General features: G+C 39.2%; 1 protein-coding gene across 1 annotated transcript; it reads right to left on the bottom strand.

The window, feature by feature from the left end:
- Nucleotides 1-3,721: 3,721 nt before the first annotated feature.
- On the bottom strand, nucleotides 3,722-23,194 carry ehd1a (EH-domain containing 1a). The gene is made up of 6 exons (XM_038286561.1): nucleotides 22,402-23,194; nucleotides 16,727-16,824; nucleotides 7,897-8,138; nucleotides 7,053-7,223; nucleotides 5,189-5,353; nucleotides 3,722-4,905 (listed from the first exon to the last, which is right to left on the bottom strand). The coding sequence occupies exons 1-6, from the start codon at nucleotides 22,788-22,790 to the stop codon at nucleotides 4,372-4,374; spliced, it is 1,599 nt and encodes a 532-aa protein (XP_038142489.1). The 5' UTR covers nucleotides 22,791-23,194; the 3' UTR covers nucleotides 3,722-4,371.
- Between the last annotated feature and the right edge of the window lie 1,183 nt (nucleotides 23,195-24,377).

Raw genomic sequence — 24,377 nt, 5'->3', positions numbered from 1 at the left:
AACGCTTTGGATTAACAGAAATTATAGATTAACAAGATAACGTGCATCTAGAAGCATTTAACCCTTGTTGCTAAGGCGTTTAAGGATAAAATATAAAATAATTTTCAGTTGAATGATCAATACTGTATATTACATTGTTGAAGGAGAATAAGGGACCTTGATTATAGAGTATTAATTTGAAAATTAGTTGACATAAAAAAAACTTTGGATTTCTGGCTGAGACCAAAATATTGGTGTATCATGTCCTGGATTTTTAAACAGTTTATTATTTAGGACCTTTAATAAAAACTAGCCCCACAATATCACAGATAATCTATTGTACCTAACTGACTGACAGTAAAACCAAAAAAAATATTACACGCTTGATTTGATGTACAAATCTAAAAGGAAAAAAGTTGTGTTGCATTTAGAAGTGTTACAGCATTAAGGAGCTCCTGGGATATTCCTCCACCTTTAAAAAGCAACCAGTACAGTAGATCCTTTAACATGCAGCATATAATAGGGAATAAAAACTACATATTCAGTCAGTGAGGAGTACAGGTATGGAAAATGGAATACTATTATAACAAAGCTGACTGAACTGAAAAAAACAACAAAAAAACAAAATAGGCATGTAATGGCTTTGTATATTAAACAGACACAGATAGTTTAAGGGAACAAAAGCGGGACTGCAGGGTACCATATATAGAGATATAATGCATGTTTCCTGCAAGGAGACTTTTACAACCACATGACGTCATTACACAAGGGAACCAGGATCTGCTCAAATGTGAAATGAAAGCATTAATTCCTAACAAATAAGATAAAACTGGATTAAAAGGCTTAATTCCTGTACCTGCTTAGTTAAGAAACAAAGAGCGATATAAAAAGACAGATGCAACACAGAAAAAAATCTCATTAGGAAAATAAGTTTTAATAACTGATCCAACGAACTGCATTATGTAGGACATAAAGAGTTATTATCATAATTTCTCACTCTTTATGTAAACTATGAATTAATTTGGTTCACATAGAGAGAACTGATGGCGTCTAAACCCCAAGGAAACATTTTACTGCTTCAAGTTAAATAAAAGGCATTTAAAAAAAAACTGCTTATCATTAATCATCTTCAGAGCAGTTGCCATGGGCGACGTGCTGTAATTATAATTAGATGATCCGCTCCCACACACACAGGTGCTTCATTCCTCACCTGGCTCTGAGAAGCAGCACATCCAACCCCATGCTTCTGTTACATAAGGTAGACCCAGTGCCCCCCCCCCCCCCATGAATGGGGTCAGTGGGACAGAGGAATAGGGGGGGGGGGGGGGGGACCTACATGCGCCAGAACCTTGATTAATTATGAGGGACAACAGAGAGACAGGACTGTAGATGGAAACAAAAACGAGCTCTTATTGTACAAAAGGAAGGAAATTATGAAAAGAGTGTGGCTTTGCTCTGGAAGAAGACAGGAAAGAGGAAACAGTGTGACTGATGGATATAGGCTTGAGGAGGCTAACAGCTCCAAATACACACGGTGCACAGATAAACACCCAGATGTGGAGTCGTGCTCCTGCTCACTTTACACACCAGTGTCCATTCCAGCAGCTTCCTGTCAGTGCATTAACCTGAATATGAGGAACTGTGGGGCTTTGAATGAGAACAGAAAACATCATAGGGTGTTTACCAAATGCAACATGGAGAAGAAAATAAAATGAGCAAAAGCAATTACAGGGTTTTGTCTTTTTTAATTTTAGTGCTTTAAAATGTGCGCACATTTTTTTTATTGCAATTTGTTTGTAATGCAACAAAGAAAAGCTGATGTGATCCTCGGTTCTCAAATATGAATTGTCTTTGTTGCCTTCAGGACGCCTCCATGTAATATCTCACTGGAGAACAAACCGCTATGCAAATTCTTTTATACTAACAGCTATTTGACTTTTAAATTCTATGTAGGGTGGCTGGTGTGTTTTTCATTTTTTTAAAGATGGCTGCGGTATCTTTTTATTATCTTTCTGTGTTTTTTAAGTTATTATTAATGTTGGTCCTTAAGCTCCCTTTCACATTTCTCTTATTTTCTTTTTTTTTTTTTATCATCTTATTTTTTTATGCTATTACATGTTTATTTTTGTTTGTTTGTCTCATGTACTGCTTAAACGGATTGCCCCTGGTGGGATTAATAAAGTGGTCTAAGTCTAAGACAAAATATTGTTATAACTAGACCTGCACAACAGTTACAGGCTTTTTACATCACTTTTGGTAATTACAAAGTAAGAAGAATCAAGGTGAAGCAGCTCTGTATTAGAGGGCAAAAGCATGGTGGTGGTACTTTTATTTAATAACCTAAAGATCCACCATTTCTAGTGCCAACCTATCCAGTCAGATTTCTGTCAATACATGTGTCTATAGCCCTTATTTAAGAAGTGGATGTTTGAGGATTTCTTTGAACCTACGCACATGGACAAAATTGTTAATATCCCCTTGTTTAATGAGATAACCCACACTGATTACAGACACAACATGGATCTGACAAAAGTAGTGATAAATAAAAATGAACAAATGAAAATCAGGAATGGCTTTTTATTGTTTGTTTTAATTTTATTGCTTTCATGCATCCACAGAATTATATAAAAAAAATGAGATTTCCAGACTATCAAGGGATTTTTGAGAGAAATGTGCTGTCTAGTGTAAGAAAGCTTGGTTCCGGTCTCAGGTCATGGATCTTTAAGGGGATAATGATGCAAAACACACAGCTAGAAACAGCCAGGGGTGGCTAAGAATAAAACATTGGATTATTCTGAAGTGTCATTCTATGAATCTGATGTAAATGCTATTGATCTATTCATCTGGAAAAGATAACCTTCAAATCTGAGACAACTGAATCAGTTTGGTCATGAGGAATGGACCAAAATACCTGCTGAAAGGAGCAGGAATCATTTGATTGCAGTAATTGACTCATAAGGTTGGACAAAGTATTAAGTTAAGCCTGCTATAATTATAGTCCAGGTCTGTTAAATTAATTTCTTAAAATTATTCTGTTGAAAATCAGTGTCTGACTCATTGGTTCATTTTTTATAGAATTTGTATTACTTTTGTCAGATTAAAGTTATTTCTGTGACCTTTTTTTCCCCCTCTCCATACCGTTTATTAAACGAGGGATTATTTTGTCCACGCATGAATGGGGATTTAAGAAAATTGTTTTTAAAAAAATCTAATCAAAACATGAAATTAGTCTTTAATCAAAGTTATTTGTTTAGAATTTTTCCAATAATAATACATTTTAATTAAAAATAAAGTTGGTCTTGTAATAACCATTTCGAGACACAAGAGGGCGCCTTTAAACTCCCTCAGAGGGGAAATCTGATCATGAGCAAACAGAGAGGGTTGAACCAGAAATGCATGAGCAGAGCCTCTGAATTAAGACATTGTTTTCTAATGTAATGAGCAATCTGATGAATTGTGGTAAATGACAAAACAGTCTGACACATATGTGTGACTGAATTGACACATGGCAGCGATGTTGACTATAACACACTTGATGATTACATATCAATCTTTTAGGACTTCCTGTTTAATATTTGCACTGCAGTTTCTGTGAATGTCAAGGTCTGCCTTTATCAAGGGTTTTAACCAAGATCTTCCTAGATGACCTTGTGTGTCTTCTTCTGGCCTGTAGAGGGCAGATGAACACACACACACCTCCACAGGCTCAAACCAAAAGCAAAAAAAATGATAAGCACAACAGTGACTCAGTTCAAGTTTATTCAGCAAATATTTATTCTTTTATAACTTTCTTAACTTTAAAGGTTTTGAATAAGGCTTTCTTCTGACACGCTGTCAATCACTGGGTGTGTCTTTAGAAAGCAAGTCTCACAGTACAGAACTCTTTCATTCATCTTGCAAAATAATAAAAAGGGAAGCTTTTGTAAAGAGGCAAAGTTAACAGTCAAGAAATACAAAAATATAAAGTAATTCTAACAGCTGTTTCAATTCATTTCCTCTTTTCCTCCAGACTATATATCTTTGGATCAACTTATAATAATGACTGTATACTTATAAGACATGTTTACACAGGATTCATAAATCCACATTCAGGCCCATCTCTTCATAAACCCCTTCTGTCTTTAGATCATCCTATCCCCCTTGTTTTCCTCCCCAAATATAAATCTGAATATTTCCCCTTGAACAAAGACAGATCCTCCCACCTCCCCCCCAGAAACACTCCAGTCTCTCTCTGGTGAAGAACACTGCAGCGCTGCCTCGTCCCAGTGTGTCAGGAAGCCTGGGGGAATTGCAGCATGATGGAGGAAGAAGCTGTTCATGCTCGCGGTTGAACTTTTGGCACTGAGAGTCCTGAACATGAGTGTTGATGCGGCCCATCTCCGTTCCGCTGCCCTACTCTTGCAGCGCTATCCCACGTTTGGACGGAGGCACCAGGTGTTCGGGCAGCGAGGCTGGCAGCTCGTGACCCTCCAGCTTCACCTTGATCAAGTGGTTGGCCAGAGCAAACTCCTCGTCGTCGAGGTAGCCGTCCTTATCCACGTCGGCCAGCTTCCAGATCTTTCCTAGGACCGTGTTGGGGAGCTTGGACTTCAGCATCTCCTTTTTGGCAGCATTACCGGATACTTTGCCGTTGATGGGAGAGAGAGTGTAGAAGATCTCATCGTATGTAGGCTTGTCACGCCCCACTACCCACTCCAGCTCGTCGATGCCTTCGCTGGCACCCTCGCCATAGCCGTGGCCGAAAGGACCGGTCATGGTTCCCTCAAAGGCTCCACCCTTGACCACCTGGCTCGGCATAGCAGATTCCTCCTGGCGCACCATCGCCATGAGACGGGCGATGTCGTTGGCGAGCATGTCCTCCACCGACTCCAGCAGTTTGGGCTTCAGGGATGCAAATTTGGTGAAGTCCTGACCGTTCAGCAGCTCCTGAAAGGAAACAAAACAGGAATTGAAGATGGAAATAGATCAGTCCTCAACGGTGACCAATGGAAGCAGAGAGCAAGAAGCAGGATTTCCTGAGAAAGGAGGAAAAATAAATCCCATCCCCATCCGAGCCCTTCCTGAAGGGCAGCGGCAGGAAACCAGGGCAGAGATGTGAAAAGTAAAGGTTGAAAGGTCATTTCACTCCATAGGTTTTCTTTCCAAGGCATCAGATCATTTAAATGAGCCCATGACTCTTTGTTTGCATTCCTATTTTTTTATTCCTCACCTGCATCTTTTCGAGTTTAGGAAAGTCTCCGGGTGAGATCTGGTGCTCCTTTTCGATTTTTTGGTAGATCTCTCCCAGGTTGGCAATTAGCTCCTTCTTCTTGGAGTCCTTCCCAAACACACTGGGCATCTCCTTCTTCAGGGAGCTAATGATGTAGGCTTGCACCTGGGCGACGACATAAGTAACATTTTCATTGCTTTTTTAGCTTATAGTGTTCTTTGCAGATCGAGAACAATTCAAAGCAGATTAAAAAACAGATTTATTTGGTTACCCAAAAAATATCACTGGAGCTGTTACCGAGTGATCATTACTCACATTTGGACCCTTTTAGACTCATTGAGTCAAGAGCTAAACTTTTTGCAGATAACAGTAAGGCTAAAAACGGCAGCAAAATGTGATAAAAACTAAAGAGTGTTTTTGCTAAATCTATTAATCTGTTTAATCATTTTTTTATTTTTATTAATGGATTAGCCGCTTCACAAAAGGTGCGTAATAGGAGAATTTATTATTTTATAGAATTTGAAGCAGGTTAATACAAAATATCCACTTGGTGAGGTTTTCTAACCTTAGTGTAAAATAAATATATCTTATGTATAGTTTTGACATATAATAATAATTACTCTGTTATCAAGTTAATTAACAAATAAAAAAAAAAAAAAATCAGTAATGATGAAATCAATTACCGTACTTGTTTCATCCTGTGTGGAAAATTACTTTTCCACCTCCATCTGTCATGGGACATCCTTTATTCAGAAATATTTGATGGCTTTTTAAAATCAGATTTAGATGAAGCACCTGCTTTCTCTGAGCACTAAACACCATTGACTTTTTAATGCTAGCTGTGCTAACCGCTAATGCAAGATGATAAAGACCGTTTAAAACTAAAAGAATAGATATCTATCTATCTTGCGCACCTGGTTAGAGAAAAAAATAAATAAATCAGATTTGTAGCAAATCAAGTCAAAGCTATGGGAAAAAAATATTAGAAATAGAACTTAAAAATCTGACCTTTAATTTTTTGCTCTTTGAAAATTGCAACAATCTTTTGACATACCACTGCAGTTCCTTTAGCTTGTGGTTAATGTCAAAAACCTTCCCCTAAGTTGCACAACAAATTCCCAGTTTTGTGCAACAGATGTCATGGGTGGAGCGAAACATATATGATGTGAGAAAGTAGAAAGCCCATAAACTGGGCAATAAGACGGAACAAGTAGACACACCTTTCAGATAGCAGTAAGCCTCCAATAGTTGCATCAATAATGTCGTGTGTAATTTTTAATTTTATGCAAATATTCTGATCCTGTATCCGGCTGAGTTTGAAGATGTGATTTTATTCTTCTTGAGCCTCATTTAAGCGAATTGAATATATGACGTTTTGAACTTACTTTACTGGCTGTTTGCAAAACACAGCAAGCTTGATAAATGACACAATTATAACCAATATTCAATATTTAGTAGCTGTATTAATAAAATAATATGGTTGTTTTTTTAGCTTTTTTAATTCAAGCACTTTGAAGAGTTTTTTTTAATTTTGTAATTTAGTTTAAAAAAAAAGGTGAAAATCTAAAAACAATAAAAAAATGAAACAAAGATCCTAACTATATAGCATGTTGGAGCTCATGTTTCCATCTTCAAAGATGCTTTAATATTTAGTTTGACTTGACAGCCGTGACCAATTCAGCAATTGGAAATATTTAAGCAAGAAAAGTAAAAGAAAACTACGCTGGCAAACTACAGCATCAAGTTTTTTTCCTAAATGAAACATGTCTGTGTTGATCCAGTACGATTTTACTCCAGGTTGTGGTATCCTGAGAATCTTTCCTTGGTTGATCATTAAGTCCGTTCTGATCTTGTTAATACTAACCTTCGCAAGGCGTGCCCTTTTGATGAGGTCATTAAGTTTGCGCAGAGCAGCGTTGCGTGGCAAAGATTGGATGTCCAAGAACAAGTCCTGCTCCTCCGCCTCAAACAGCTTCCTGTTATCAGGGACCAGCAGCGGCTGAGCCCAGAATGACCCGATGTACACGCGGACCACCTGGAATAAAGTTTCCATAGGTTAAAAACAAAAGAAAAGACACCATTTCCTCCCAGTTACTTTCATCAACCCACACTCGCACACTAAAGGAAATTCTCTAATAGGTCACAAGCATGACAGAGGATGGCTGCTGCACAAACATTTATGCTGTACAAACAAAAGTGGCAAATAGGATGTGACATAATGAACAGCTGTGAGTGAAACAAAGATGAAATATTGAAATAAAAGTATCGTGATTCAAAACCTTTCTGCTGCAACTCAGAGTGAAAGTCAATAAATAATGACCTACAAGAGCCAAAGGTTTCTCTGGGATCCTGTAGATGAATACGGCTCTGGATCAAACATTAACTCGTCAGGTAGAATCAGATGACTGTGTCACATGATAGGACATGGGATCTGAAAAGGTGGCTGTTCGCTTTCATTAAGTTCAGGGTCTCAACGTAACCAAAAGCATAAATGAAAATGTCAGAACACTTATCATCTCGTTCGTTTTAAAACATCTTCTGACTCAACTTCTGCCCAGGCCTGTCAGAGAGTGTCAAATTTTTCACCAAAAAAAGTCCAAAGGTGTCGATCTGCTAATTAGTCCACGTAGGAAACGTTCTTGTTTTTTCAGGGAAAAATTAAAAGTCAAGAAAATAGTTAAAATGAACTTTCCCCAGGAGCTTTATACCTCAGGTGTGTTGATGATTTTTCCCAGTGACCACATCAGCGCCCCGTAGACCCTCATCAGCTGCTGGGTGCTGATCTGATCCGCTTTGTTCAACACCACACGCATCTTGTCCTCATGGTTCTTTAGAGCCCGGATCACCTCGGAGAACTCATCGGAGATGTCCAGCTTGTGGGCATCGAACAGGAGGATGATGCGGTCCACGCGCTCAGCAAACCACTCCAGCACCGCAGCAAAGTCGTAACCTGGAGAGAAGAAGCAGAGAGGATGAGCTGTTGGTTTTGGGCTTAATATTAGGGGAAATATCAACTCGAATCATTTTTAGAAAGAATAATGATATTAAAGTTGCTACAGAGCAAAGTTAGCATCACATGCTGTAAAAGGTGCTTTATTTCTAATTAGAAAAACAGACGCCTGATTTCGAGAGGTTTAACTGTAGTTTCTACAAAAAGATATTATATAGAGCTTATAACAGTTGGTCATTGTTATGTGCCCCAGGCACATTATGATTTTTGTCCATTTCTTTTCCTCGTTTGCTTATAAACTTTAGTTGAAGGATCCTTTTGTTAATATATTTTAGGATTCTTTTAGTAAATCAATTATGTTAATTTGTGGTGCTGTCGTCCGCCTATAAATAGGCTGGCCTTCAGCACGTTAGCGCGTTCCTTGCGCGTTCCTTTCCAACTTCGCTTGGACGCCGCTTTTCCACCTGCTTCCACTTGTTCCATCGTGCGCGGTGCGCACTTGTCTTGTCGCTGCGGCCTGCAGCGGACGTTCCAGCCTGCCATGCGGTATTTTTGTTAACTGTTTCTTACTTTTTTCTTGAGGTTTTTGGCCTGGCGGGACCGGTTGTCCTGTTTTCGATTTTTCTTTTGCTTAGGTTATTTTTGGCCTTTAGTCCGGTACTAGTAGGGGCTTCGAAGGCCCTGTATAGGGTTGGCCCCCTGCTGTACCGTTTTATTCTGTTTGATCGGCCTGCCAGGTCCAACTTTCTGTTGTTACTTTGGGTTTCTATTTTTACTTTTTGGGGCACGGGATTTGAGGGCCTTTAACTCTTTTTCTCTTCTCAGAAAATCAGAAGAAGGCGAGCAAAGAAAAGTTAAAGAGGAGAAGATTTATTAATAAAATATCTTTTTTTGAACCCTCGTCTTTTGTCTCGTGTCCTCAAATATGTTGTGTCCTTGGTGGGCGTAACATATTTTTGGGGGCTTGTCAAAACAAAGTTTGCCTTTAGTGCCCTCCGATATGTTGTGTCCTTGGTGGACGTAACATGTTTTTGGGGGCTTGTCAAAACAATGTTTGCCTTTTAGAGACAGGTCGTGTCCTACGGTTGGTTCTTGTTTGTTGGCGGTTGTGCTGGGTTTGTATGTATTTTTGCGCAGCTGACGCGCGTTGCGCTGATTAGTTAGAGCATTCGGTTCTGGTGGTGCTGTAGCTTTGTTAGTGCAGAGGTGTTCCTGATTTGGTGTGGCCTGATTCCAGGGGTAGACATGGAGTTTGACCTGAATGAGTTTGTTCGAGGGCCCACATTGGACACTTTGCATAAATGCACAAAGGATCTGTTGCTGAACGTGCGCCCGCTCTGCATAACTCTATCAGTTGTGTTTCCAGTGAACGAGATGACGCAGGTGTCGGGGCAGCTGCAGATGCACGGGAAGCCGAGCATTTGGAGGTTATTGTGGATTGGGCGATTTGGCTCTGGTGTTTTTTGTGGCTTTGTATGTGTGCTTGACAGTTTGTGTGGCTAGATTCCAGGGGTGGACATGGAGTCTGACCTGGATGAGTTTGCTCGAGAGCCTACATTGGATGGAGTGTTCCTGTTTAGTGTGGCTAGATTCCAGGGGTGGACATGGAGTCTGACCTGGATGAGTGCTCGAGGAGCCACATTAGATGTCTTTAGTGAGTGCACGAAGGATATTTTTCCTGCTGCAGTTTTAGCACAGAGTCTTGATGAATCGCCGAATAAAACCTCACTTGCAGCTGATCCGTGTCGTTTAGAGGAACTTCAGATCGAATTAGGACAGCTGGCTTTGATGGAAAAGGAGCTGTTTTTGGAAGAACGCAGACTGGAGTTGGTGGATCGGCTGTGTTTGCGCGCTCGGTGGCATTGAGAGCGCATTAGATCATGTCTTGGATGTGAAAGCTATGTGACGCGTTTTTATTGTAGGAAGAGGGGACAACGTAGTGGCTGACGCACTCTCCTGACTCTAGTCCCGCTTTCCTTTTAACGTGTTTTTATTATGTGAAGATAAGACAATGTAGTGGCCGACGCACACTCACGACTGTAGTCCCGCTTTCCTTTTTTTTTTTCTCTGAATGGGTTGAGCTTTGCTTCGGACCCCATTCAGAGTCTTTGGGTGGGGGTGTTATGTGCCCCAGGCACATTATGATTTTTGTCCATTTCTTTTCCTCGTTTGCTTATAAACTTTAGTTGAAGGATCCTTTTGTTAATATATTTTAGGATTCTTTTAGTAAATCAATTATGTTAATTTGTGGTGCTGTCGTCCGCCTATAAATAGGCTGGCCTTCAGCACGTTAGCGCGTTCCTTGCGCGTTCCTTTCCAACTTCGCTTGGACGCCGCTTTTCCACCTGCTTCCACTTGTTCCATCGTGCGCGGTGCGCACTTGTCTTGTCGCTGCGGCCTGCAGCGGACGTTCCAGCCTGCCATGCGGTATTTTTGTTAACTGTTTCTTACTTTTTTCTTGAGGTTTTTGGCCTGGCGGGACCGGTTGTCCTGTTTTCTATTTTTCTTTTGCTTAGGTTATTTTTGGCCTTTAGTCCGGTACTAGTAGGGGCTTCGACGGCCCTGTATAGGGTTGGCCCCCTGCTGTACCGTTTTATTCTGTTTGATCGGCCTGCCAGGTCCAACTTTCTGTTGTTACTTTGGGTTTCTATTTTTACTTTTTGGGGCACGGGATTTGAGGGCCTTTAACTCTTTTTCTCTTCTCAGAAAATCAGAAGAAGGCGAGCAAAGAAAAGTTAAAGAGGAGAAGATTTATTAATAAAATATCTTTTTTTGAACCCTCATCTTTTGTCTCGTGTCCTCAAATATGTTGTGTCCTTGGTGGGCGTAACAGTCATGCTGAAGCCACAAACTTTCATTTTATATGATGCAGGTACAGAACTACTAACCATTTCCTGTCTGTTGTATGGTACAGAGCAAAAAGAAAACAGGACTTCTTTTGGCTTGGTGAACTAGAGATCTATGCAGCTCCTCTAGGGTTACCGGGGGCTTCTTGGTAGCTTCTCTGATAAATGTTAACCATTACCTGCTGGGTGACCATGTCCGTCTATAAGGATAGTTTTTGGCAAACCCTTCAAGGTGACTGCTGGAAAAGTTGTCCTTAATGTTTTCAAAGTGTGCACTTGACTTTATTTAAGGGTTTAAGAGTAAAGAGTTTACATAACAGATTTTTCTTTTAATGATTAAAAACAATTCATCTCCTTTTCTTCCACTTTACACTTTTATCTAGCTTGGCGTTAAGCTATTACATATAATCCCATTGTAAGATAATAAATGTTTGATTGTACCAATGTGTTCCAGTTCAATGTCATGGTGCTCCACTGATGTTTGAAAAAAGACCTTTAAGAGGCTCATTCATTTACCTGGTTAACGTTCAACTAGGTGTCCAAAGACAACAGAGGAGCTTCATAAAATTAAAGACCGTTTAAAAGAACCCTTCAGGACAATCTGACTTCTTCGTGTAAATCATGGTCTGGATTTGTAAAATAAGTTCCGCCAATGAAAAAATAAATAAAAAAAATACAGCCTCCGCTAGTAATAGCACATGCAAACATGACCAAGTGAGCCTTCAAAGCAAAGAAACTGCACCAAGCAGAGAGAGAATGTCAGGAGTTGTGGTTTCGATTAGTGCCTGCGTATCATCTGATCAGAAAAGAATGCATCAGGGGTAAAAGCTCATCTCAGCTGTACTGTGATCGCCGCCAGATCAGCTGCTCATGCATTCCACTATGGCTTGTTTTTGTTCCCGTCTGAATATATCTCAACAAAAAGAGACGGAGAGATTGAGTCAAATGAGAGGGTGACAAAGATAGAAACGGAGGAGAGGGTAGAGGCTGCACAAACAGATGGGGGTGAATGAAAGTGAAAGTATGAGAGAAGACCAATGTGGGAGGCAGCAGCAGAAATGAGCCTGTGTTTGCTCATACGCTGACAGAGAAAGGTCAGGGGAAACAAATGGGAATATTTCAAATATCCCAGAGGGGAGCTGGTCCAAGGCCTCCTTTCCTTCTCTCAAAAGCCGGTATATAAACCATCTTCAGGAAATCAGACACAGACAGCTGCCGAATCCCAGACTCACTTATAGTATCACTGCTGAGAGGCCTCTACCATACTGCAGGGACATTCAGAGAGAAACCCATGATAAACATATCGGAATAAAGATGAGTGAGCATCTATTTTAACATAGACCAACCCACTGCTGTTAACAATAGGTCACAGTTTTACTTTGTTACAAGAGCCTCTCTTTGTAGTTTAATTCCCACTAATGAATATTTGGATGAATTTTTATTTCTAAAGAGAAAAGAAGAGTCCAAACTTGTTCTAAACCTATTCTTTACTCTGCTTTTCTTTCTGGTATACGGTACAAATATGGCCTTATACCATATATCAGAGAAATGCATTGTATTGGTAACAGCATGCAGCTTGGTCACTGACATTATTGAGCATGAAACTAATGGTTAGAACCACCTGCAACACCTTTAAAGTCGTAGGGAAGCGGCTGTTCCAACTGCTGCATTTCCAAATTCTCCCAAGTGGTGCCCAAGTTTACACGGGTGAATGAAGTGAATGCGACTGGTCGATTATCAAGGGGGCGGGATTGTTGTGGCGGAATGTTCACAAGAGTTTGGTTGTGGCCGGTTTCTCGGAAGCATCTTGCTAACCAGTTAGCAACTTACTGCTAGTAGGTTTCCAATGGGAAATTACATTGGGACCAAGTAGCACTTAGCAGCGACACTGTCAAGGAATGCTATGGAAAGCGGGAAACATGCAAGTGAAGGAGAGTTTTGTGTCAGAGGTCGTTAATGGGTCTCCTCCGTCATACATTCTTTTTTTTTTTAAGAGGATGAAAGCGGAGACAAAGATATTGTGGAAGAGGGCGCCAGGGCAGCAGAAGCTTGGTTTGGTGTAGAAGGCTTACAGACGTACATGTTTGAACCCTTGCCTCGCAACGCTGCCAGTTCTGTTAGCTCTACACCTGCAGAAGACACAGACGTCCATCCCCGTGAACACTGGGATGAAACTCAATGGGAAAGTAAATGATTCTTATTTCTTATTTCAACCGTTGCTTATATTAGCTGTGACATATGAATCATGATGCTATGACAGAAAAAATTTGATTGACAGATGACCGTTGATATATGATTGGCAGTATTTAAGTGCACAAGCTGACGTATAAATAACTGGCCTGCATAAAATTACGAAAAACCCCATAGATCTTAAGACAGGATTTTTTTTTTTTAATAGACATTTTCTACATTTCAGGACAAATATCGTAGTGAGTACATTTATATACATGTTTAAGCCAGAATGATTTGAGATTTAAATATGATTTACCTACGACTTTATATTTGTGGTGATAATTTTCCCAGGTCCAGGTTTCCCATTCAAAAATTTAAAACAAAACAGCAAAACTATCTAAACTGCTCACATACTGTATATGCATCATTGAAAACAAAAAACAAAACAATCCCAGTCAAACTGAAAGGACAGCAGGTTGAGAACCTTGGCTGTTTGAAGGGCAATCCTCAGTTTTACTTTCAATTTAATGTACTGAAAAGAACTGAAAAGAAACCACCATCTTTAGTTGGGTCAAAAGAAACTAGTAAAGTTAGTTTGGTGCAGGTATAATCATATATTTTCACTGTCAACACTAAAGGGACCCATCAGGGCTTTCACTCAACCCAGTGGCAGAGAAGGCAGTGTTTCCCAAAAGCTTGACTTTGCCTCTCAGAATTTCTTCTTTTATAGTTTTCTCTGAACGGCTCAAATGTCTCACTGCCTAGTCATCAGAGGTAACTATGGGAAAGACATCAGATAGTTCTGCAAAATCACAGTTTCAATATGGCTTTAGTAACTTCATAGCTTAGACAGGAACATGAACTGAGGCGTTCATGCTGGCCTAATCACAAACAGCACACATTGTCAGGGTTTCACAACAGCTAGGAAGGATTCATGATTTCACTTTAGTTTCACTGCCTTCTGTAAAAAAGCAGGTTTGTCAAATACTTATGAAAAAGGCCAAAGCAGCTGTGATTTTAGGAGTAAAAGCACTGATGGAGTCTAATAGACGAGTTAAATACTCAGAGGTTGGCACAGTCATGAACTGATTTTATAGCAAAGCTTCCTGCAAAATGGTTCCAAGTTAATGTCTGCAGACTGAACATGCATATTCCCGTCATGCTAGAGCAGCACAGTCTAACAGGTCTGTTTATATGTGAAACAGTCTGTACTGTATGTCTATGGATTACACTACTATACCAATGTTTATACAGATACATGGTCAGAGATGACGTGTATTCAGAAAGGACTGAATACGTCTAAGTGAAAGTATGAAGAGAAACAAAACTGCTTAGATTTACTCTGCTGTTCCATCAGACAAGGTCACCTCAACCTGTACCAACCTCTTCATTCATACAAAGACACAAAAACATTTCAGATCCAGATGCGTTTCATCGGAGCAAGAAAATGTGTATATTTGTTTCAGAGAAAACTGACATCATCTGTGTCCTAACATAAGTCTGACATTCATATTTCCATTTAAAATGACCTTTAAGTAGCAGTGTCTCAATAGTTGTTTGCCAAAGTTTTTGCAACCTTTTAAATGTTCTATAGAGCTGTATCAATTAACTGGATTATCAAAATGTTCATCAACTAATTTAGTAAGCGATTAATTGTTAACTGGAGAATACAGACTCTAAAACATATCTTCAGCTGACAGTAACCCACTTACAGCAGTAGTTAGACCAAAAGTGTTAAAAATATTTAAACATTATACCTTTAAGATTAAAAAAATATTTTTTTCATCTGTCAATATGCTCTATCCAGAACTCCTCAAGTGGAAAAGTTTTCTTTTTAACCTGGTTTTAATTCTGTAAAAAAAATCTTCAAGGAACCTTTTGATATCCAATTAATAATAAACAGAAAAATAAATTGACATAATCAACAAGCAAACCAATCATTAGTTGCAGCCCTACAATTCTATTTCAACAAATGTTAACCGTTTTTTTACTGTTATTTAGGAACATGTCTCGACCAGCTTTACACATCTAGCAACTGATTTCACCTATTCTTCTCTTTAAAACAGCTCAATGTCAGTCAGAGGGGATAAAATAACTAAAATCAGTTCTGTTCTCATCTGACCAGAACTACTCCCATCTATGCTGTATCACCAACATTGGTTGTAGGAAACTCTAAACAAACCTTGTCTTTCTTTCAACTAAATCTGTCCTGTAGATACTGCTCTTTAACGGCCAGAGGAGTGCATTCTGTGACTAATTGCCATTTTGTTGACATATTCTACAACCTGTGCTGAGAATCTCTGCAGCTCCTACAGAGATAAAATTGTAGTTGTGCCATCTCCTTTCCTTTTCTGGTTTTGGATTTACCAGTGCTCCATTTTATAACCTAATCCTGCTTTAAGCATCTTTTATGAGACCTGTGAGATATATTTCTCTTATGTTCTGATATAATATTAAAACACAGATGGTGTCTCTACCAGGCCACTTCTAAAGCCAAATTACAAAGGGGACTAAATATAAACACACACACACACACATACACACACACACACACACACACACACCATTCTTTGTATAAAGAAAAGGTTAGGCAACCATTACGGACTACTTTGAGTTGGTCAGTTACATCAAAACCCAATAATATACATAGCAGTTAGTGGTTGTAACCAGAAACAAAAACCTATGAGCAGTGTGATTAATATAGTATTAAACTGTAATTAAAAAACACTGGTGACTCCTGAAGAAGAACTCCTAAATTTCTTGGTATTTTTTCTGTCCTCTGGTAAATCAAGTCATTTAGAGGACAACAATAGACTTTTTCTGTTTCATTCTTTTAACAAAGGAAAAAAAGAAAAGCTTCCTTATTGGTATGTGCGTTTCCTCTTAAACTGACTAATAAATAAAGCAGGTACAAAAAGCAGAAGCTTTGTTCAGCTGTTCTTTTATCTCTTCACGTTCTGTAAGATCATCAAAAGTATTTTTTCCAAAAAGCTCAATCTGCAACAATGAAATGACCCCAAGGGTCACGCTTTTGTTGGTGCAAGTGGAAAAATAAGAATTGGTTTATTTAAGAAGGGCAGAAGGGAAGAAACTACGCATTAAAACACAGGGTTATTAGAAAGAAAAATAACCAAAAAGGAACATAATCAGAGTTTTTCTTTGATGGGCTAAATAAATAACAGTTCATCTGAAAGACGACATCCACATAAACAGGAAATGATGTGCTTTTCAAAGTGTTATATGGCCTCTCCTTGTTTCTGTCACACATGCATTACGTTTTGGGTTCTGCTTTGCCTCTAGGGTGCCAGAGGAGTTAAATACAGGTTTGACAACACTCTGGGCAAGCCGTTACAGTTGCTGCGCAGAAGCACAAGTAAAAATACCAAAAGAAAAGTCTTGCAGAAAAAAGGACAAACAATATGTTTCCTTTTTATATCCGAACTCTTCACTTCCTCTCAGCTAATTTTGTATTTGCATCAGGCTGCGTGATTCCTCTAATTCTGGGCTTTCACTTAGAGGGTGTGGTGCTATACTAACAATAGTGAAAGTGTGAGTGTCTATAAAGCTGACCTCTGCTTATCCTCTGCTTTTCTCCAGACAGTATTCCAGGAGTATCAATGATGCTGATGCTTTCCAGGACGGGATTGGGCATCTGGGCACACATGAACCTAGAGGAGGGGGTGGGACACAGGATGGAGAAAATGACAGTAAATTAGAAAAAAAGCTAACACAACAGAGATGGAGAGAGAGAGATAAGGGCATAAGGAGAATAGAAAACCAGTTAAGCAAGGGTGTTTTAACATACACCGCATTGACAAGCATTCTGAAGGTATAGGTAACTGACTGCCAGTTAAAAATTGCAGTTTCTCTTTTTTTATATTTAGTACAGCAGGGTAATATATATATATATATATATAATTAAAAAATAGCTATAGGGTTAATGATACCAGTTTTGGCATTATCATAAGTTATCCACAGACTCAGCCGAGATCAGCCCTACTCCACTCAAGAGGACTTTGAGAGTATTACCATCACTATTTCACTACTTTTCATGCCTGCTAAAGAAGGAGGTATTATGTGAAATGCAGAGTAGGGCTGAAGTATAAGTTGAGCAGGCTGCTGTTTGCTGATTGGCACTGGGATGAAGGAAAAAAAAAAAAAAAAAAAAGAATTCTCACAGAGGAAGTGCAGGAAAAAAATTCAACTGAAAAGAGACAACTTAAGGAGCGCCATAAATGAACCAGGAAAAGCAAATATTTTTACTATTTAAAAACCATAAACCACATCTTAAGGAAAACAAAAAAAGAAAAGACACGTAAGCTTTCAAAATACATGCAGATGCTGCTTTCTTTCTTTGATAACTTAATCCTGCTAAACTATCAGCTAAATTATCTCTTCCAGCAGCAGCCTCTCTGTTCCTCCTCCTGCACCCAATCCAGTTTGGTGCAGAGGGACACCAAGCAGAAAGAAGCTGTGTGAAGCAGTAACTGTCAATAGAAGGGGCATAAGTGATGCAAATACCTGTTTAGAGGGTATCAGAATGTTTAGAGGACGTTTGCTTACTCTACAGTCAATCAAATCCACATACCTCAATCAAGCTTAAGAGATATATTAGGCTTAAAAAGGAGACTTTAACTGATGTTTAACTTTGTAGGAAACAAACCCAGACAATGTGTTGATGCTGATTTTCCAGACAGCATAAAGCTGTTGTTTTCACATTAATGTGAGAAAGATAAATAGGGAAAATAATGGATCAACAAACAAAAAACCTTCAAATTAGAGGGTTGACTCCTTCCCAGATCAACGTGATTTACAGCCATAGAGAGCCTCAGGATGTTCACAGGGCTGTAAGCCATAACTGGGAGTTGCATACTCCAGCAGAAATCTCAGACACACTACCTGAGTGAGCAACAGACGTGTGTGAGAGGATGACTTGTTTAAAACAATCCCACAGAGACCCACTCAGGACAAAGGGTTGGATTGTTAGGACGTCTCATAGCTGAGAGTATTAGTTCTCACTCTGCTGCCCCTTCAACAAACAGAACTGACGCTAACAGCATGAGCTCAGAGGCACCAGGTCATAAGACTGAGAAAACCATACTTTCACATTCTTGCTTGGACCACACAAACTCTACAAACCCTGACAGAGGTCCAGCACCGCATGCAGGGGGGGGAAAGGAAAAACCCACAGAGATCCAGGCAAAGAAGAGTAGGAAAATGGCTCCTTTGGTTCAGAGCTGAGGAATGGGATCAGCTTACAGTGGTAGAAAAAGATAGCAGCACTGCAAGGTTTCCTTTTTCTTTCTCAAATGTTTTATTAAATACAATTTAGCTGGAATCGTGTTATGTTTTTTTTATTGAACTGTCTGTCCTTACAGATCCTACAGGACAAAAAGCTCCAGTTCATCAGAATTAGAAATGTGCTGACTTAGCAGTCCAGCGACTTCTCTGCTGTGTGATTATAGATCATAAAAAAGAGAAGAACCGTCCTCATAGAACATTTAACACTATATCAGCCCTACGATTGGAATTTTCCCTCCCAGTCATGACACACGCCTGCTGACCTTCAGCCTTCCTTCGCATAGTAACCTCGGTTTCCCATGTAGAAGAGGAAATGGAAAGGCTGTCACTCTCAGTGGAAACGTGACCAGGAAGCCTACTAATGTGGCCATTTTTCCCGCTAAAAAGTCTGAATCTTTATGTATTTTACCAGCTGTTTATAAAAATCTCCTTCTACCTTAGTCGTTGAAGCACACCGTGAGGTTTGGCAAGGGTCTGGCCTCGGTCTTATTAAAAAGCTCAGTCAGCACCCTGGAAAAACAGGACAGGACGGAGCCGGACAGTGTGGGCCGGGGTGGGTCAGAGCGGAACTGAAGCTTTGCTGATTCTAGATTTACTGACTAATGGCTTACAGAAAACACAGAAATACACTGGGGCCTCTGGACTGCAGTTGCACAAAAAATAAAGGAGTGGAACTGAAACAGTATCTTTGCTTGTCAGAAGTACTATCAAATCACTCTTAAGAAGATGTTGATTAAAAAAATAAAAAATAAGAGGAAATCAGAAATAAAAAGAATGTTTTAGAGTTATCGCTCTGAGTGAGAGCTGATGGCGTGACAAACTGATTCCTGTTTATGCTCTTCATAAATAACTGCTTACACTGAAGCTAAGACACATCTGAGCCTGGTAGTTAAAGGCTAATCTGCAGACTGAATAACTATGGTTAAAAGCAGCGCAGGAGGGCTGACATCACAATATCATCAACTCAGCCAATTAAGAGTCTGATCCTGGATTTCTATCACCACTTTTTAGAAGACAATACTAAAGCAATGCGTAGAAGAGGTGATTCAAAATTAGTATTTTTAGGTGAAATATTTTTATAGTTATTGCCTAAACCAACTGAAACAACACTAACCATGTAGATGCCACTACCCAAAAAGTCAACTTTGGTTTTAGATTGTGGATTTTTGTATCCTCAAAGGAAACAGGCTAAGTAGGATAACCAATCACAATTATTGTAACTGTAGTGTAAATGTAGAGAATATAGATATCATCGATATCAACAATTGCAGGGTACTAGTGTTTATCTGCAGCAACGAGTGGATAGGCAAGATACAGCCTGAACTGTTCCTCAGAACATCATGGCGACAGAGACGGAGGACAAACCACCATCTACTGTATGCACGCAACAAGAAAATACACTCAAACTTTTAATCAGAAAATCTCTTTAAAGCAGGCAATTTTGATGTAGAGTTTTTTTAGTCTGGTTGGTTGCCATGTGCTTTTGATTACGTTTGATAAGATAGGGATATGATAATAATCATGGACTCAGCATATGGCCGCCATGATGCACTCTGTGCTTAAAGGTCTCATAGGTTGGTGTTAAAAGGCCAAAATAATCTTTTACAATCAGAGCTAATTGCGGAAAAAAGCTTTCTTGTTTAAATAGAACAAACTATGTGGGTTTTTTAAAAGCGAAATCAGTACTGGTTCTGAGAAAACATCTTTCTTCTCACTGGAAATAAACCATGCATTTCAAAATAAAAGGCAGCAACATCTATTTATTCTTTAATCTTCTAAGGGTAATAATCGCTCTGGAGGTGATACGTGATCTCTTTGTCAGTAGCTCTGTTACACTGGGGAAAAAAAACAAACATCAAAAACGACATCTGGTGTCATTCTGCTTCACAGCTCAGTAGTCAAGTAAACCTACCAAGACACCAAATCAGAGGCATGTGGTCCAATTAGCCAAAACTCTACAAAACAAAAATATTTTGAATCTAAAGAAACATTTAAACAAATTAAAGCGCATTAAAGTAAAGAGAAAATCCACAGAGATGCAGACTGAATTCAAATCAAACCACATAATGTGAAAGTACTTGGCCCAAGAGTTTGACAAATGATGTCAAATGATGTTGACAAAACAATAGGTCATTGTTTAAAGGAAAATTTTTATCTGCTTTCCTCTTTAGTCTTTAATAAAGTTTGAGCTTTGAATGATGTCTGATAAAGCAAAACACTTCCTATTGCTATAAAAATGATAAACGAAATATAGGTGTTACACTTTACTCATGAATGATAGTGACTTGGCAGAAGTTTGCCTCCATAGAAGATAAGGACAACACTCTGCATAATTCCAGGAAGGAATGTTAAAGGATCTTGATAATAGGAAACGGGCCCAACGGAGCAAGTCCCAACTCGAGTGTTTATCTTACTACAGCTCTTGGTAACAAAATAAACAATCTGATGTCAACAGAAAATTAAGATTACAGCTGTAAACAAATTTAGCCCCTTTCTTTTTGTTGGGGGTTACAACTAATCTATTTAGCCGGATGTTTCTCTGCAGGATGACATGTTGTCTGGCAGAGGGAAGGAGAGAATCCCATATCCGTTCCAGGAAGGGACGTCACATTTTAGGAAGTCTGTCATTAGAAATCCACACATTACATAACAGGATCAGGTGTTTTAACATTCAGATAACATATCTTTGCTTTCCAAGCCTCATTGGGAGAGCATTTGAAATAGTGGGAAACTAAACTTTTCAATAGTCCTTGGGGGTTTTTTTGGGACTCAAAAATCACTAATGTGCAACACTAATTTATGCCAGATTGAGCTGAAAAATAAAATAAAAAACTAACTTGGAGCTCTGACTCATCTGAGCTTTTGGAAGAACCAGTCATTCATTGGATGGGAAAATCCGTTTTGATAAGCCTGTGGGAAGTGTCCTGGAATGTCCCAAAGAATCTGGATAATCAGCCCCCAGAACCACCTCCCATCAGATGAATTAAAACTGACCGAAGATGAAACATCTGATGACAACCAACACATCACCACCTTTAACCCTCTGTTAAAATAACTCCATAGGACACACACTAGTGGCTTCAGGGGTTAGCTACTATGGTGTATTTATTCAGAAGTTTGTTAGATCACATCATCTGTATAGTTTAAGAGACCAAACGAAGGCGGTTTAGAATCCAGTGTAAGATTAACCCAAGTTTGGGTTGAATCAAATAAAAAAAATCTAATATCTTGATTAAAGATCCAAGATTAGCTTTTCAACTTGACTACAATGGAGCAAATTAAATCAACATGCTACGTAGAAACTGAACAGGAAAGATTAATTATTCTTTTATGTCATAAAAGTTAATTGAATGATAAAATACTGAACGCCAATGTTAACAGCAACCTTATATCTCAATGTCTCCAGAGCTGAGCCGGATAGGAGCAGCCTGGTGAGGTAAGACTTTTACAGCCTGAGGGACGTGAAACTTATGGCCTTGGCTTATAAGGACACAACAAGGTCAGCATGTTGCCAAGCAGCATAGCTCACATTTATCTGTGTTTAATGGGGCATACTGTTGTGTGAGCAATGAGTTTGGAACATAGTGATTTCCTAAAAGTACCTTGTAATAAAATGTACCAGTGATTGACATTGGTTTATAAGGGAAAGATAAAGAGCTTCCTATTTGATGAGGTTATTGGAAAGCACCTTTGCTTTTCTCTGTTCCACACACAGGGAGTGATTTTCCACCTGTCCACTGACTCTACAGGCATTCTTTTGGGATGATGAAAGAAGGAAGACTCACAGCCACTTGGCACTTCAGCAAAAATTGTGCAACACTACATTATGGATATGCTTAAGGAAAAAAAAAGGTGTGGCGCGTGTTAGGACTTGTAAGGCGGAGATTTAAATCCCCGATATTATCTGAGGTTTTTTCCCTATAAAGTTCAAAGGGGGTCATTACCTGTTGAGAAAGGCGTTTCCAAACGCGTTGAGTTTACGGAAGGGCTTCTTGGGGTCCACCACCAGGGCATTTCCAGGGATCACCCCGTCCTGCTCGCCGTGCATCACCGCGATGAAAGAGTCCGTGGTGGGCTCCGGGCCGATGCGCATACCGGGGAAGTCCTGCTCCATCAGGTGCCGGATGAAGGTGGTTTTACCGGTGGAGTACTGCCCCACCAGAAGGACCATCGGCTTGTTGTCGAAGTCGGCATCTTCCAGCGCTGGGGAGTGGAAGTCATGGAATCGATACGTGTCCTCCAGCGGGAACAGTTTGGTTCGGTAAAGCTTCCGCAGCCCCTCGGATACGTTCTGGAACAGCTCGGGGTCCTTCTTCAAGGTCTTTCTGAACATGGTTGCTGGTGGATTACCCTTCGGTTGACACAGCTGTGCCGGTCTCCCCTTCAACGTTTGTCTAATTAAGTTGAGAGAGGTCTCTCAAGCCGACCGGAGGTTAGCTGCCTGTCTGCTGGAGTCGAACAACGACTGGGGCGAGGTCTGGAAGTTTAGTCCCCACCCTCTCCTCTTGCTAGCTTACAAGTGGACGCGCGCGCTACTCGTTTATGGGAGGGCTCCACACAGCGACTTTACGTTAATTTAACACAGCCGCAGATACAGCCTTTAAAACACTCAGCTCTTTAAGGTAGCTTACGTGAAAATTCACCGAGGCAGTAAATAGGGGGGAAACCGTTAAAACCTTATAAACGCCGCTTCTCTGTAGGTAGCCTGCCGGCTGTCAGTTAATAATCCTCCATCACAGGAAGTGTTACTTCAAAATAAAAGTCTAAACGAAACGAAAAGCGCCACTTCCGTCTACGTCATACATACTTTCCGGCTCCACAGTGTTAGAGCAGACAGTTAAAGATGCAATTTAACCGCACATATAATAATATATAACACAAAGTGTTATGTATTGTTAGTAGATGAAAAACGATGTAAAACTCAGTAGGTGACAAAAAAAAATTAATCTGAATTTTAAATAAACAGCAAAATAAATATTATCTTAATGATTGACAAGACAATTCAATACCGTCTGCCTTTTTCTGCAACATAAGTGTAGAATAATAAATGTGATGCATGTCATTTTTAAATGATTTCCCCACTGTGATCACATCAAAAGCCTGTTAAAAAAAGCAAAAAACAAACCTTGACATTTTTTTCTTATTTAAGTATTCATGTACATGGACTGCTTTTCAAGAACCACATATACCCTTTTATAGAATCTGTTATATTAGTCTGAAACAGCTCTGTTATAATTTGGTCCTTCTTGCATTTCAAGCCAGATTTTTACTACGATTAAAGTTTATTGAGTTTTTAAAACTTTTTACACAATAAATACTATATTATATAGAATCCTCAATAAATGGAAAGTAATACAATTTTGAATATAATAAGTAGTAAATAATGAAGCATTTAGAGGTTGCCTGACACCTTAAAGCTAAGCTAATGTGAGTTATATGTTTGTGATAAACAGTGTATTTGCACTGATGGGTACATGTTTGTCTATTACCTTATCTTCGGGTTTGAACATTTCCCAAGTGAGTTGTATATCCCCATGGTGTGTTGTGGGTTTTCAAGTCCAGCCATGCTGCAATGCACTTTGAACTTTCCAGAAATGTTACTTTTTATTTATAATTTTTTCATTTCTTTACTGTGCTTTTTAATTTTGCATATTAACAATCAAATCTATTGGATTTAATTTGGTTCGACTGTTGATCAGTTAGAGTGATAATTTTTGGTTTTAATGAAAATATAATATATGAGAAATCTTAAATGTTCTTTTTAGCTTGTCAGAGATTATTTGTGTACCGTATAAATGTTTGAAAAAAAAAACCATTTTATTATAGTATTCCTTGTCTCATTAACACTGAACTTTCTTAATTTGACTAAGGTATTGCTCTTTCTCTCTTCTTAAAGGTCCATTGTCAAAAATAACTGATA

Source organism: Cyprinodon tularosa, unplaced genomic scaffold (assembly GCF_016077235.1).
Source record: "Cyprinodon tularosa strain WSP-4 unplaced genomic scaffold, ASM1607723v1 ctg228, whole genome shotgun sequence".
In the NCBI taxonomy this organism is placed as follows: Eukaryota; Metazoa; Chordata; class Actinopteri; order Cyprinodontiformes; family Cyprinodontidae; genus Cyprinodon; species Cyprinodon tularosa.
This window is presented reverse-complemented; position numbering and strand designations above follow the sequence as displayed.

Bases quoted from the DNA above. Each gene is read 5' to 3' on its own strand.
- ehd1a (XM_038286561.1), bottom strand. From the start codon at position 22,790: ATGTTCAGAAAGACCTTGAAGAAGGACCCCGAGCTGTTCCAGAACGTA. The intron at 8,139-16,726 runs GTCAGCTTTATA...TCTTCTCTCCAG, and splicing joins AAAGCAGAGGATAAGCAGAG to GTTACGACTTTGCTGCGGTG. The intron at 7,224-7,896 runs GTATAAAGCTCC...ACTTTATTCCAG, and splicing joins AAATCATCAACACACCTGAG to GTGGTCCGCGTGTACATCGG.